Here is a 16,439-nt window from a genome sequence, read left to right as displayed (position 1 = left end):
TAATTCACTTAAATTTGATTTTTTTTTTTTTGTATATGGTGGGAGGGTTCTCATTCTTCTGCATACAGATATCCAGTTTAACTTGGGCTGATTTTTAAAAATTAAAACTGGTAACATATGAGTAGTGAAATAAGGGAAAATGAGGGAAGAGAGACTTTGTTTTCTACCATTCTTTATGGTTTTAATACTAAACACATGTATTTTTGTATGTGTGTATAGCAGGTGTGGAGATTTTAATTGCATGTGTCATTGAATATGCCAAACCTCATCAACAGTTTCCTTGAAAGAATGGGAATGGTAAATAATGAAAAAATAGGCTTTTTCTTTTATTTTGTATATTTCAGGGTTGTATGGATTCTTTCCAAACCCCGTCAATCCCCTTCTCTTTTTTTTTTTTTTTATGTTGTTTTTTACAGTGAGCGAGTTTTATTTTTAGGTAAATATAAAACAACAAAACCTTCAAAGAACACTAATCATATGGAGATCCACCACTTTCCTCAGGCATAGTTAACTTCTTGTTCTTTTACACCTTTCACTGTGTTGTATGCTTAAAATTATTATAAATAGTAGTAGTTATCACCCTGTACTTGTCTTTCTTCCCCGCTAGATTGTGAACCTCTTGAAAGGTGGCTACGATTGCTGGCTTATTTATGTTTGTATCTTAGTACTTAAGGAAGTACCTATTATAAACCTGCTTAGTAATATTTATTTTGTGAAATAATGAAGTGAGTGAATATTCTTGATTAAGAGGTTGTGTGATGTAGTGGGAGAAGAGTATTTGATTAAGAATTGAATATTTTACTAGGAGTTGGATTTTTTTTTTTTTTTTTGAAGATCCAGATAAACATATATTGTAGGCTTCATAGACTACAAAGGAGAAATTGTAGTCTTGGTCTTGGTCTGGAGTCTTGGTCTCATACTCGTCTTTGTTTTTCTTTACAACTCTTTAAAAAATGTAAATTCCATTTTTAGCTTGTGTGTCACAGATTGCCAACCCCTGTTTCAGACAGTACCTATAGGTAAGAGGTTGGAAACAAGAGACAGTGAAGAAATAAATGTAACCCATATATCAGCAGAGGACTTTCTGTGTTCTCTTTCTTGTCCTCAGCCACAAAATCTCAATAAATTTGACTTTAGCCTTCTATTCTCTATCCTGTAATTACAGACTGCTCTCTAGTGATTAATAAATTCTATTATATCTCTAGCTATGGCTTTAGTGTATATGATTGGTTTCATCCCATATCAGCAGGTAGTTCAGTCCTTTCATCAGTGTATCAGTGTACCCCTCACATACCCACACATATGCATGTAAACACACACACATATGCACTCACCAGTCCACTCATAATAAGTATTTTGTGGGTTTGGTTACATTACTTCATATTTGAGGGTGTAATTGAGAAGGTTCACATCAAGAACCACAGAGCCTATCTGAAATCAGATAGCTCTCTCAGTCTTCTGCCACAGGACAAATAAATTCCTTTTAAGACCTTATGCAAATGGGGTTGTTTTATTAATTTTTCTAAAACTATGCTACTCAGCATCACCAACTCCAAGCAGGTTTATCAAGGCATTTTCCCAACAGATACAGTTTATTCCTAACAATGGCCATAATAATGATAATAATAGCAGCTGATACATATGTAAGGCTTAGTGTGAGACACATAATTCTAAATATTTTAGTCCTCACACTAAAGCCATGGGATAAATACTATTATTACCCTCATTTTACAAAGGAGGAAATGGAGTCACTGAGGGTTTAATTTGCTCACAGCACACATAACCAGCAAAGAAGAGACTTTCAAGTAGTCAGAATATGGGGGATCAATAGTGTCACAAGCAGAGAGATCCAGAAGGATGAGACATAAAAAATAATCCTTTTACAATTATGAGTCAGTTGACAGCATAATGACAGGGATGCATTCTGAGAAATGCCTCATTCAGGAATTTCATGGTTGTGTGAACATCCTAGAGTGTAAACAAACCCAAATGGTATAGCTTACTACATGTCTATGCTATGTGATATGTATAGCCTGTTGCTCCTAGGCTACAAATCTGCATAGCATGTGACTGTACTGAATACTGTAGGCAATTGTAATATACTGCTGAGGATTTGTGTATGTAAACACATCTAAACATAGAAAAGACAAAGCACTGTGCTATGTTACCATGTCACTAGCTGATAGGAATTTTTCAGCTCCATTATAATCTCATGGGACCACCATCATATATGTGATCTGTTATTGATGGAAATGTCATTATGCAGATGACTGTATGTGCTTGGAATGTTAAGATTAGTGAATTGTTTAAAGCACTGCTTCAGTTAGTAGGGCAAAAGAAGGATTCTATAACATAAAATAAGGGTGGCTAATAAGAAAATGTTAATAATATTTATAGATCATTTATGCTTAGCTTTTCAGAATTTCTCCTTTGTTTAATCCTCAGTAGTTGAGATCATTAAATCTATCAGTTTGCATAATTATATCTGTAGTGTTTTTCCTATAGCCTCATAAAAGTTGTTTTATATTACTACTAACTTGTTATTATCCAATCTTCTAGGATGTGGTACCATAGATTGTCCCACCTACAAAGCAGACTTCAGGACTTGCTGAAAGGAGGAGTCATATGTCAGGCCCTACCCCAGCCCACCTTTAAAAGCTTACTTCCTTTAGCTGTTCGTTGGCACCATACAGCCTCTAAGTCTCTGACTTGTGCTTGGCAGCAACATGAAGATCATTTTGGTAAGAGATTGTGAAGACAGATACTTTAAATAATTGTGGTAAGAATTATTTGCTTTTGCAGCACATATATCAAAAATTGGAATGATAAAATTGTGGTAAGAAAACACATAGTGTAAAATTTACTATCTTAACCATTTTAAGTGTGCAATTCACACTGTTATGCAATGATAAATACCTTTTGTGTGGTCTGAAAAATACTTTTTGTGAAGTTCTAGAAGTTGGGAGAAAGATAAAAATAGCAGAGGGCAGTACTGAAATCCCTTCCCAAGTAGGGGAAGGCATCTTGGCCTGCTCCAGCTCCGCTCAATCTCCCTGTCTTACCTAAGGGAAAAAAAGAAAGAAAAGAAAGCCTTAATATTAAAGGTAGAGAGTTTCAAAGATATAGACTAGGAATATTACAACCACAGAAAGTATTAGGTGACAGGAGGGAATGCTTTAACTATGTGTATATGTATAAGGCTGCCATAACAAATTACACAAACTAGGGGGTTTAAAACAACAGTTCATTTTCTCAGTCTTGGAGCATTGGTAAGGCCATGCTTCCTCCAAATGCTTTAGGAGTTTTTCCTTGCCTTTTCTAGTTTCTTGTGGTTACTGGCAATCCTTAGCATTACTTTGCTTGTGGTAGCATTACTCCGGTCTCTGCTTTCATATTTACATGGCTGCCTTTATAATGTCTAATCTCTGTCTTCAAATCTTTCTCTCTTTATAAAGATAGCAGTCATTGGATTTAGAGTCCACCCTAATCCAGTGTGACCTCATTTTAACTTGATTACATCTGCAAAGATGCTTTCTAAATAAGGTCACATTCACAGGTACCATGGGTTAGGGCTTCAACATATCTTTTTGGGGGTTACAGTTCAATCTACCACACCTTGGAAGAAAAAAACAATTGTGAAAGCCACTCTTCCAAGACACAGGCTCACTGTGCACTCCAAAGACTGAGACTTAATCTGAAGATTGTAGAATGCCCTCATCCCCCTATACCCTACAACAAGCTAATAAACCTCCAGTTAAAATGACAGTGGATTACAGCTGGAAGGGCTGCAAGAGACAGACTGTCTCTGAGGTACGGCACAAAGGGAAGGGCCAAGGCCAAGAGAGAAGACAACAAAATCACTAGAGAAATTAATGCTTCTGGTACCCATAGAGACGACAAACATCAAACACAACCTTACTCCAGGCCAGATTAATATAAATATTCATGGTAAAATCCTATTTACCTCAGTAGCTATTGCTTTATACAAGATGTCTGGCTTTTAATAATAACAAAATTACAAAACTTGCTAAGGCAAGAAATAACACAATTTGAAGAGACAAAGCAAGATCAGAACCAGACATATATATGACACAGGTGTTGAAATTATCAGTCAGAATTTTAGGACTTTTTACTATTTCCAAGAAAAATGTAATTGAAATTTTGACAGGAGTTGCATTGAATCTGTAGATCACATTGAATAGTACAGATATTTTAATAATATTAATTCTTCCAATCCATGAACATAGAACATTTTTTCATTTATTTGTGTTTTCTCCAATTTATTTAAACAATGTTTTATAGTTTTGGGTGTAGAGATTGTTAATCTCCTTGGTTAAATTTATTTCTAAATTTTTTTTGCAACTATTATAAATGAGATTGTTTTCTTGATTTCTTTTTTAATTGGTTCATTGTTAGGGTATAGAAGCAATACTAATTTTTGTGTGTGGATTTTGCTGAATTTATTAAGTCTAACAGTTTTTTGGTGGTATATTTAGAGTTTTCTATACATAAGATTATTTCATCAGTGAACAGAGACAATTTCATCTCTTTCTTTTTTGTTTGGATGTCTTTTATGTCTTTTCCTTGCCTAATTACTCTGGCTACAAGTTCCAGTGCTATGTGGAATAAGAGTAGGAAGAATGAGCATCCTTGCCTTATTCCTGATCTGAAAGGAAAAGCTTTCAAATTAAGACCCTGAATGGCTAAATCAATCTTGAGCAAAAAGAACAAAGCTGGAGGCATCATACTACCTGATTTCAAAATATGTTACAAAGCAATAGTAGTCAAAACAATATATTACTGGCATAAAAATAGATACATTGACAAATGCATTATAAATACACATACACACACACACGCACACACACACACACACACTTTAAAACAAACAAGCAAAATCTCACACATAGGCATATTTTATTAAAACTGCATCAAACCAAAGACAAAGAGACAATATTGCAGGCAGCCTAATGGGGAGAAAAGCACCTTACCTACAAAGAAACAAAGATAAGAATTGCAGTGGACATGCCATCAGGACCGTGCAAGCAAGAACACTATGGATTGACAACCTTATAGAGTTAAAGGGGAGAAAACTACCAATGTAGAATTATATATCTAGCAAAATGATCCTTCAAAAGTGAAATATAAAGACTTTTTCATACATCAGTACCATATTGATTACTGTTGCTTTGTTGCATGTTTTGAAATTGGGACATGCAAGGCCTCCAATTTTATTCTCCTTTTTCAAGATTGTTTTGACTATTCAGGGTCCCTTGAGATTCTCTATACTTTTAGGAAGTTTTTTTTTTTTTTCTGTTTCTCCAACAAATTCCATTGGAGTTTGATAGGCATTGTGTTTAATCTGTAGATCACTTTGGGTAGCATGGACATTTTAGCAACATTGAGTCTTCCAATCCATGAGCATGAGATGCCATTTCATTTATCTGTGCCTTTCTTTGATTGCTCTTAGCAATATTTTGTAGTTTTCACTGTAAAAATGTTTCACTTACTTGGTTAAGTTTATTCCTAAGTATTTCATCCTTTTTGATGCTATAATAAATGGAATTTTTTCTTAATTTTCTTATTAGATTGGTCATCACTAATTTATAGAAATGCAATGGATTTTATGTATTGCTTTTGTATCCTGCAAATTTTCTGACATCATTTATTAGTTATAATAGTTTTTATTGCATATGGAATCTTTAGGGTTTTCTACATATAAGATCATGTCATCTGTGAATAGAGACAATTTTACTTCTTCTTTTCCAATTTAGATTTTTGTTACTTCTCTTTCTTGTCTAATTTTTCTAGCTAGGAATTCCAGTACTTCAACAATAGTAATGATGAGGGTGGGCATCTTTTCCTTATAATGTGCATCCATTAACATAAATCTATAATTATTTGTTACTTTTGTTTTTAAAATTTATACCATATTTAAAAGTGATTTACACACTTACATTACAATACTATGCAATTATATATTTATCCATATATTTACTTTTACCAGAAGGTTTATATTTTTGTATGGTTTTTTGTTGCTATTTTATCATCCTTTTTCTTCAACTCAAAGAATCTTCAGCATTTCTTGTGGGGCAGATTGATTGGTGATCAGCTTCCTCTCCTTTTGTTTGTCTGGAAGGTCTTAATTTCTCCTTCATTTTAGAATATATATTAGTTTTACGAAATATAATGTTCTTGGTGGGGAGGTTTTGTTCTTCAGCAATTGAATATATTATCGCACTCCTTTCTAGCATGCAAGGTTTTGCTGAGAAACCAACTGATAGTTTAATAGAAGCTCCCTTGAATGTGATGAGTCATTTCTTCTTGCTACTTTCAAGATTCTGTTTTTGTGACTTTTGACAGTTTGATTTTGATGGGTCTCAGTGTAGGTCTCTTTAGATTTATTCTAAATGAACTTATTTGTTTATTGAATTTGTTTGTCCTTTTCTCTCATCAGATTTGGAGAGTTTTCAGCCACCATTTCTTCAAATAAGATTTCTACTCATTTTTCTCTTCTCCTTTTGTGATTTCCATCATACATATGTTGTTCTCCTTGCTGGTGCCCCATAAATCCCTTAGTTTTCTTAATTTTTCTTCATTTTTTTGTTGTATTTTTCTTCTTTTTCTCAATAATTTCAAAGCCATCTCTTACAGTTTACTAATTATTTTGTCTGCCTGGTCAATTCTGCTATTGAATCCCTCCAGTGAATTTCTCCAGTTCAATTATTAGATAATTAAGTTCCAGAATTTCTGTTTGATTCTTCATAATCGTTTTATTTATTTGTTGATACTCTCATTTTGTTTATATCTTGGTTTCCTAATTTTGTTTTGTTTCCTATTTATGTTCTTTTTTGATTCTTCAACTATTCTGGTGATGCCTATTTTGAGTTTTTCTCTGGTAATTAATTTTTCTCTATGTCTTTAGGGGTGCTTTCTAGAGGTGTAAATTATTCCTTTGAATAGTCCACATTTGTTTGTTTCTTCATATGCCTATTTATTATACTTTAAGTTCTGGGGTACATGTGCAGAATGTGCAGGTTTTTTACATAGGTGTGCACGTGCTGTGGCGGTTTGCTGCACCCATCAACCCAGCATCTACATTAGGTGTTTCTTCTAATGCTATCCCTCCCCTAACCTCCCAGCCCTCAACAGGCCCTGGTGTGTGATGATAACCATTCCCTGTGTCCATATATTCTCATTGTTCAACTCCTACTTATGAGTGAGAACATGCGGTGTTTGGTTTTCTGTTCTTGTGTTAGTTTGCTGAGAACGGTTTCCAGCTTCTTCCATGTCCCTGCAAAGGACATGAGCTCATACTTTTTATGGCTGCATAGTATTTCATGGTGTATATGTGCCATATTTTGTTTATCCAGTCTATCATTGATAGGCATTTGGGTTGGTTCCAAGTCTTTGCTTTTGTGAACAGTGCCACAATAAACATATGTGTGTATGTGTCTTTATAGTAGAATGATTTATAATCATTTGGGTATATACCCAGTAATAGGATTTCTGGGTCAAATAGTATTTCTGGTTCTAGATCCTTCAGGAATCGCCACACTCTCTTCCACAAAGGTTGAACTAATTTACACTCCCACCAACAGTGTAAAAATGTTCCTATTTCTCCAGATCATCTCCAGCATCTGTTGTTTCCTGACGTTTTAGTGATTGCCACTCTAACTGGTGTGAGATGGTATCTCATTGTGGTTTTGATTTGCCTTTCTCTAATGACCAGTGATAATGAGCTTTTTTTCATGAGTTTGTTGTCCACATAAATGTCTTCTTTTGAGAAATGTCTATTCATATCCTTCACCTACTTATTCATGGGGCCGTTTGCTTTTTTTCTGGTAAATTTGTTTAAGTTCTTTGTAGATTCTAGATATTAGCCTTTTGCCAGATGGGTAGATTGCAAAAATTTTCTTCCATTCCGTAGGTTACCTGTTCAGTCTGATGATAGTTTCTTTTGCTGTGCAGAAGCTCTTTAGTTTAAATAGATCCCATTTGTCTGTTTTGGCTTTTGTTGCCATTGCTTTTGGTGTTTTAGTCATGAAGTCCTTGCCCATGCCTATGTCCTGAATGGTATTGCCTAGGTTTTCTTGTAGGATTTTTATGGTTTTAGGTCTCACACTGAAGTCTTTAATCCATCTAGAGTTAATTTTTATATAAGGTATAAGGAAAGGGTCCAGTTTCAGTTTTCTGCATACGGCTAGCCAGTTTTGCCAACATAATTTATTAAATAGGGAATCCTTTCCCTGTTGCTTATTTTTATGAGGTTTGTCAAAGATCAGATGGTTGTAGATGTGTGGTGTTCTTTCTGAGGCCTCTGTTCTGTTTCATTGGTCTGTATCTCTTTTTTGGTAACAGTACCATGCTGTTTTGATTACTGCAGCCTTGTATTATAGCTTGAAGTCAGGTAGCATGATGCCTCCAGCTTTGTTTTTTTGTTTGTTTGTTTGTTTGTTTGTTTTGCTTAGGATTGTCTTGGCTATGCAGGCTCTCTTTTGGTTCTATATGAAGTTTAAGTTGTTTTTTTCCAGTTCTGTGAAGAGGGTCATAGGTAGCTTGATGGGGATAGCAATGAATATAAATTACTTTGGGCAGTATGGCCATTTTCACAATATTGATTCTTCCTAACCATAAGCATGGAATATTTTTCCATCTGTTTGTGTCCTCTCTTATTTCCTGGAGCAGTGGTTTGTAGTTCTCCTTGAAGAGGTTGTTCACATACCTTGTAAGTTGTATTCCTAGGTATCCTATTCTCTTTGTGGCAATTATGAATGGGAGTTCATTCATGATTTGTCTTTGTTTTTCTATTATTAGTGTATAGGAATGCTTGTGATTTTTGCTCATTGATTTTGTATCTTGAGACTGCTGAACTTGCTTATCAGCTTAACGAGATTTTGTGCTGAGATGATGGTGTTTTCTAAATAAACAATCATGTCATCTGCAAACAGAGAGAATTTAACATCCTCTCTTCCTATTTGAACACCCTTTATTTCTTTCTCTTGCCTGATTGCCCTGGCCAGAACTTTCAATACTATGTTGAATAGGAGTGGTGAGAGAAAGCATCCTTGTCTTTTGCTGGTTTTCAAAGGGAATGCCTCCAGTTTTTGCCCATTCAGTATGATATTGGCTGTGAGTTTATCATAAGTAGTTCTTATTATTTTAGATACATTCTATCAATACCTAGTTTGTTGAGAGTTTTTAGCATGAAGTGGTGTTGAATTTTATCGAAGGCCTTTTCTGCATCTATTGAGCTAATCATGTAGTTTTTGTCATTGGTTCTGCTTATCTGATGGATTACATTTGTTGATTTACATATGTTGAACCAACCTTGCATCCCAGGGATGAAGCAGACTTGATTGTGATGGATAGGCTTTTTGATGTGCTGCTGGATTTGGTTTGCCAGTATTTTATTGAGAATTTTTGCATCGATGTTCATCAGGGATAGTGGCCTGATATTTTCCTTTTTTGTTATGTCTCTGCCAGGTTTTGGTATCAGGATGATGCTTGCCTCATAAAATGAGTCAGGGAGGTGTCCCTTTTTTTCTATTGTTTGTGATAGTTTCAGAAGGAATGGTACCAACTCCTCTTTGTACCTCTGGCAGAATTTGGCAGTGAATGTATCTGGTCTTGGACTGTTTGGGGTTGGTATGCTATTAATTACTGCCTCAATTTCAGAACTTGTTACTGGTCTATTCAGGGATTCTACTTCTTTCTGCTTTAGACTTGGGAGGGTCTATGTGCCCAGGAATGTATCCATTTCTTCTAGATTTTCTAATTTATTTGCCTAGAGGTGTTCACGGTATTCTCTGATGGTAGTTTGTATTTATGTGTTATCAGCGGTGATATCCCCTTTATCATTTTTTGTTTTGCCTATTTGATTCTTCTCTCTTTTCTTCTTTATTAGTCTGGTTAGTGGTCTATCTGTTTTGTTGATCTTTTCAAAAAGTCAGCTCCTGGATCAATCAAATTTTTAAGGGTTTTTTGTGTCTTTATCTCCTTCAGTTCTGTTCTGATCTTAGTTATTTCTTGTCTTCTGCTATCTTTTTAATTTGTTTTCTTTTTCTTCTCTAGTTCTTTTAATTGTGATGTTATGGTGTGAATTTTAGGTCTTTCCTGCTTTCTCTTGTGGGCATTTCGTGCTATAAATTTTCTTCTAAACACTGCTTTAGTTTTGTCCCAGAGATTCTGGCATGTTGTGTCTTTGTTCTTATTGATTTCAAAGAGCTTATTTATTTCTGTGTTCATTTCATTATTTACCCAGTAGTCATTCAGGAGCAGGTTGTTCAGTTTCCATGCAGCTGTGCAGTTTTGAATGAGTTGCTTAATCCTTAGTTCCAATATGATTGCACTGTGGTCTGAAAGACTGTTTGTTATGATTTCCATTCTTTTGTATTTGCTGAGGACTGTTTTACTCCCGATTATGTGGTCAGTTTTAGAATGAGTGCGATGTGGTGCTGAGAAGAATGTATATTCTGTTGACTTGGGGTAGAGGTGATTGGATATGGGACTTCAATTGGAGAAGATTCTCTTTTGATCACTTCTTTTTTGTTTTTTTAAGGAAGAAGCAAGGTCATTAGTTGAAAGTGTGGAGGGTGAGGAGGTGTTGGCTGTTTGAGGATGGGGAGATGGTATGACATAGTCTTCTTAGAGAGTGAGTGATTTTACTAGGAAATTATGCAAGGATTGTTTGGCTGTGTTGAGTACTAATTTGAGATGTTTGATGATTAGTTTAAAATGATAATAGCCAGTGCAGTTTTAAAAATTTCCTCCAACATAAGTGTCCATCAATGGATGAATGGATGAAGAAAGTGAGGTATATATACAGAATATGATACTACTCAGCCATAAAAAAAAAGAAATCCTAGGAGGATCCAAGATGGCCATTTAGGAACAGCTCAGGTTTGCAGCTCCCAGTGAAAGTGCAGAGGGTGAGTGGACGCCGCATTTTTATTGCCCACAGACTAGGAAATTCCCAGGTGGAGGAGCTCTACAAGTCACCAGCGCGGCTGTTTCGGCCAGCGCGGCTGTGCCGGCCTGCGCCGCTGCTTTGCCCCGCACGGCTGCTTTGTCAGTGCCCCGGAGCAGCGGTTCTCCGTACAAAATACACCAGTCCGGGTGTCCTTTTGGCTGGTGATTGGAGCCACAGGAAGTCGCCCATTCGTCTGTTTAAAAAGGGGACTGAGCAGGGAACCAGGACAGTAGATTCCAGGGCAAAAAAAAAAAAAAAGCGCCACAAACCTCGGTGCTGCTGTTTAAGCCAGCGCAGTGAGTGGCCGCAGGGGAAAACAAACATACCCCAGCGCCTCTTCATTAGGCGACTGGAACACAAACATAAAAAAGGCTCTGAGGCAGGGAGCCAGGCGATCAGGCTCGGCTGGTCCCACCCCCACAAAAGAACAGCAATCAGAAACTCTGGATTGAGAGTTTCACAGCAAGTGCAGCTGAACCTGGGACGGTCCAGCTCTGTGGGGGAGGGGCGTCTGCCATTACCGAGGCAGCCCGCCATGATGGAGGTAGTCAGCTAATGCTGAGGCAGCCCGCCATTGCCAAGGCAACCCGCCATTGCTGAGGCAGCCTGCCATTGCCAAGGTAACCCACCACAGCAGAGAGACTCCGCCTCAAGAGAGGCGGGCCACCACCGCTGAAGCAGTTCTAACTACACCCATATAAACAGGACTGCAAGGAAGTTCACTCGGCAGCTGGGCGGAGCCCACAGCAGCTCAGCAAAGCCTCTACAGGCCGACAGTGACTAGGCTGCCTCCTTGCTGGGCAGGGCAGGTCTGAAGGACAAAAAAAAGAAGGCAGCAGCATAACAGAAACTCATAAATAAAGCCCTAAATCCCTGGGACAGAGCACCTGGGAACAAAAAGCAGTTTATGAGTTCTGCTGCAGCAGACCTAAACGTACCTGCCCAGAAGCTCTGAATGAACAACAGAGCTCACAGCTCACCATTTGAGCTCCTATAAAGAAGAGACGGTCTCCTCAAGCAGCTCCCTGACCCCTATATATCCAAAGAGACACCTCATAAAGGAGAGATCAGATTGACACTATGTTGCAGGTGAACCCCAGGCAAGCAGGGCCTGGAGTGAACCTCAGCAGACCTACGGCAGAGGGGCCAGACTGTCAGAAGCAAAACCAAGAAACAGAAATAACCTCATCATCAACAAACAGAACGTCAATCTGAAAGATTTGAGACCCATTCTGAAAGCCAGCAACTACAAAGTCGACAGGTGGATAAATCCTTAAAGATGAGAAGAAACCAGCGCAAAAAGGATGAAAACAACCGAAACCAGAACACCTCTCCTCCTACAAGGGATCACAACTCCTCACCAGTAAGGGAACAAGGTTGGAGGGAGAACGAATGTGATGAAATGACAGAATCAGACTTCAGAAGGTGGGTAGTAAGAAACTTCTGTGAACTTAAAGAACATGTTCTAACCAAATGCAAACAAACTAAGAATGTTGAAAGAAGATTTGAAGAAATGCTAACGAGAATGGACAAAATAGAAAGGAATATAAGTGAATTGATGGAGCTGAAAAACGCAACACGAGAACTTCGCGAAGCATGCACAAGTATCAACAGCCGAATTGACCAAGCAGAAGAAAGGATATCAGAGGTCGAGGATCAACTCAATGAAATAAAATGGGAAGGCAAGACTGGAGAAAAAAGGGTAAAAAGGAATGAACAAAATCTCCAAGAAATGTGGGACTATGTGAAAAGACCTAATCTACATTTGATAGGCGTACCTGAATGCGACAAAGAGAATGAATCCAAGCTGGAAAATGCTCTTCACGATATTATCCAGGAAAAATTCCCCAACCTAGCAAGGCAGGCAAACATTCAAGTCCAGGAAATACAGAGAACACCACAAAGATGTTCGTCAAGAAGAGCAACCCCAAGGCACATAATCGTCAGATTCATCAGGGTTGAAATGAAGGAGAAAATACTAAAGGCAGCCAGAGAGAAAGGTCGGGTTACCCACAAAAGGAAGCCCATCAGACTCACAGCAGATCTCTCAGCAGAAACCCTACAAGCCAGAAGAGATTGGGGGCCAATACTCAACATCCTTAAAGAAAAGAACTTTCAACCCAGAATCTCCTATCCAGCCAAACTAAGCTTCATAAGTGAAGGAAAAATAAAATCCTTTGGGAACATTCAAGTACTAAGAGATTTCGTCACCACCAGGCAAGCTCTACAAGAGCTCCTGAAAGAGGCGCTACACATATAAAGGAAGAACAAGTACCAGCTCAACTAAAGGGCAAAACACCCAGCCAGCACCAAAATGGCAGTATCAAATTCGCACATAACAATATTAACCCTAAATGTAAATGGACTAAATGCCCCAATCAAAAGACACAGACTGGCAAATTGGATAAAAAGCCAAAACCCATTGGTGTGCTGTCTCCAGGAAACCCATCTCACATGCAGGGATACACAAAGGTTCAAAATAAAGGGATGGAGGAAGATTTACCAAGCAAATGGAGAGCAAACAAAAGCAGGAGCTGCAATTCTCATCTCTGATAAATTAGACTTTAAAGCAACAAAGATCATAAGAGACAAAGAGGGACATTACATAATGGTAAAAGGATCAATGCAACAAGAAGAGCTAACGATCCTAAATATATATGCACCCAATACAGGAGCACCCAGATACATAAGGCAAGTTCTTAATGACTTACAAAGAGACTTAGACTCCCACACAATTATAGTGGGAGACTTTAACACCCCATTGTCAACATTAGACAGATCAACCAGACAGAAAATTAACAAGGATATCCAGGACTTGAACTCAGACCTGGAACAAGCAAACCTAATAGACATTTACAGAACTCTCCACCCCAAATCCACAGAATATACATTCTTCTCAGCACCACATCACACCTACTCTAAAACTGACCACATAATTGGAAGTAAATCACTCCTCAGCAAATGCAAAATAATGGAAATCATAACAAACAGTCTCTCAGACCACAGTGCAATCAAGTTAGAACTCAGAATTCAAAAACTAACTCAGAAACGCACAGCTTCATGGAAACTGAACAACTGGCTCTTGAATGGTGACTGGATAAACAATGAAATGAAGACAGAAATAAAGATGTTCTTCGAAACTAACGAAAATGAAGACATAACATACCAGAATCTCTGGGACACATTTAAAGCAGTCTCTAGAGGAAAATACATAGCAATAAGTGCCCACATGAGAAGCAAGGAGAGATCAAAAATTGACACCCTATCGTCAAAACTGAAAGAGCTAGAGGAGCAAGATCTAAAAACCTCAAAGTCTAGCAGAAGACAAGAAATAGCTAAGATCAGAGCAGAACTGAAGGAGATAGAGACACAAAAAACCCTTCAAAAAATCAATAAATCCAGGAGCTGGTTTTTTGAAAAGATCAACAAAATAGACAGACCACTAGCCAGATTAATAAAAAAGAAAAGAGAGAATAACCAAATTGATGCAATAAAAAACGATAAAGGGGATATCACCACAGATTTCACAGAAATTCAAACCATCATCAGAGATTATTACAAACAACTCTATGCACATAAACTTGGAAGAAATCGATAAATTCCTGGACACTTGCCTCCTTCCAAGCCTAAACCAGGAAGAAGCCGAAACCCTGAACAGACCCATAACAAGGTCTGAAGTTGAGGCAGCAATTAAGAGCTTACCACCCAAAAAAAGCTCAGGTCCAGACGGGTTCACAGCCGAATTCTACCAGACATACAAAGAGGAGCTGGTAGCATTCCTTCTGAAACTATTCCAAACAATACAAAAAGAGGGAATTCTTCCCAAATCATTTTATGACACCAAAATCTTCCTGATTCCAAAACCTGGCAGAGACTCAGCAAGAAAAGAAAACTTCAGGCCAATATCCATGATGAACATAGACGCTAAAATCTTCAGTAAAATACTGACAAGCCGATTGCAACAGCACATCAAAAAGCTTATCCACCATGATCAAGTAGGCTTCATCCCGGGGAGGCAAGGTTGGTTCAACATATGCAAGTCTATAAACGTAATTCACCACATAAACAGAAGCAAAGACAAAAACCACATGATTATCTCAACTGATGCAGAGAAGGCCTTTGACAAAATTCAACAGCCCTTTATGCTAAAAACCCTCAATAATCTAGGTATTGATGGAACATATCTCAAAATAATAAAAGCTATTTATGACAAACCAACAGCCAATATCATACTGAATGGGCAAAAACTGGAAGCATTCCCCTTGAAATGTGGCACCAGACAAGGATGCCCGCTCTCACCACTGCTATTCAATATAGTATTAGAAGTTCTAGCCAGAGCAATCAGGCAAGAAAAAGAAATAAAGGGCATTCAAATAGGAAAGGAGGAAGTCAAATTGTCTCTATTTGCAGACGACATGATTGTATATCTAGAAGACCCCATCGCCTCAGCCCCAAATCTCCTGAAACTGATAAGCAAGTTCAGCAAAATCTCAGGATACAAAATCAATGTGCAAAAATCACATGCATTCCTATACACCAATAACAGACTTAAAGAGAGCCAAATCAAGAACAAACTTCCATTCACAATTGCCACAAAGAGAATAAAATACCTAGGAATACAACTAACAAGGAACGTAAAGGACCTCTTCAAGGAGAACTACAAGCCACTGCTCAACGAAATAAGAGAGGAAACAAACAGATGGAGAAACATTCCATGTTCATGTTTAGGAAGAATCAATATCGTGAAAATGGCCATACTGCCCAAAGTAATTTACAGATTCAACGCTATCCCCATCACGCTACCAATGACCTTCTTCACAGAACTGGAAAACCCCACCTTAAACTTCATATGGAACCAAAAGAGAGCCCGCATAGCCAAGTCAATTCTAAGCAAAAAGAACAAAGCGGGAGGCATCACACTACCAGACTTCAAACTATACTACAAGACTACAGTAATCAAAACAGCATGGTACTGGTACCAAAACAGAGATGTAGACCAATGGAACAGAACAGAGGCCTCGGAGGCAACACAACATATCTACAACCATCTGATCTTTGACAAACCAGACAAAAACAAGCAATGGGGAAAGGATTCCCTGTTCAATAAATGGTGTTGGGAAAGCTAGCTAGCCATGTGCAGAAAGCAGAAACTGGACCCCTTCCTGACACCTTACACTAAAATTAACTCCAGATGGATTAAAGACCTAAACATAAGACCTAACACAATAAAAACCCTAGAAGAAAATCTAGGCAAAACCATTCAGGACATAGGCGTAGGCAAGGACTTCATGACCAAAACACCAAAAGCATTGACAACAAAAGCCAAAATAGACAAATGGGACCTAATGAAACTCCACAGCTTCTGCACAGCAAAAGAAACAGTCGTTAGAGTGAATCAGCAACCAACAGAATGGGAAAAAATTTTTGCAGTTTACCCATCAGACAAAGGGCTGATATCCAGAATTTA

The 16,439-nt window shown here is 37.7% G+C and overlaps 1 protein-coding gene across 3 annotated transcripts in view; it reads left to right on the top strand.

Moving 5' to 3' along the window:
- The window catches only part of TMLHE (trimethyllysine hydroxylase, epsilon), a 164,146-nt gene that overhangs the window by 86,473 nt on the left and 61,234 nt on the right, over positions 1-16,439 (top strand). Inside the window, exon 2 of one of the 3 annotated variants that reach the window (XM_032265295.1) lies at positions 2,560-2,741. The exons of the other annotated variants lie outside the window; for them this stretch is intronic. Within the exon in view, the coding sequence (XP_032121186.1) occupies positions 2,561-2,741 (181 nt within the window). The 5' untranslated portion in view covers position 2,560. The remainder of the gene's footprint in view (positions 1-2,559; positions 2,742-16,439) is intronic. 3 annotated transcript variants of the gene reach the window in all.

The sequence above is a fragment of the Sapajus apella genome, unplaced genomic scaffold (genome assembly GCF_009761245.1).
Source record: "Sapajus apella isolate SASKATOON/1434 unplaced genomic scaffold, GSC_monkey_1.0 scaffold149, whole genome shotgun sequence".
Classification (NCBI taxonomy): Eukaryota; Metazoa; Chordata; class Mammalia; order Primates; family Cebidae; genus Sapajus; species Sapajus apella.
This window is presented reverse-complemented; position numbering and strand designations above follow the sequence as displayed.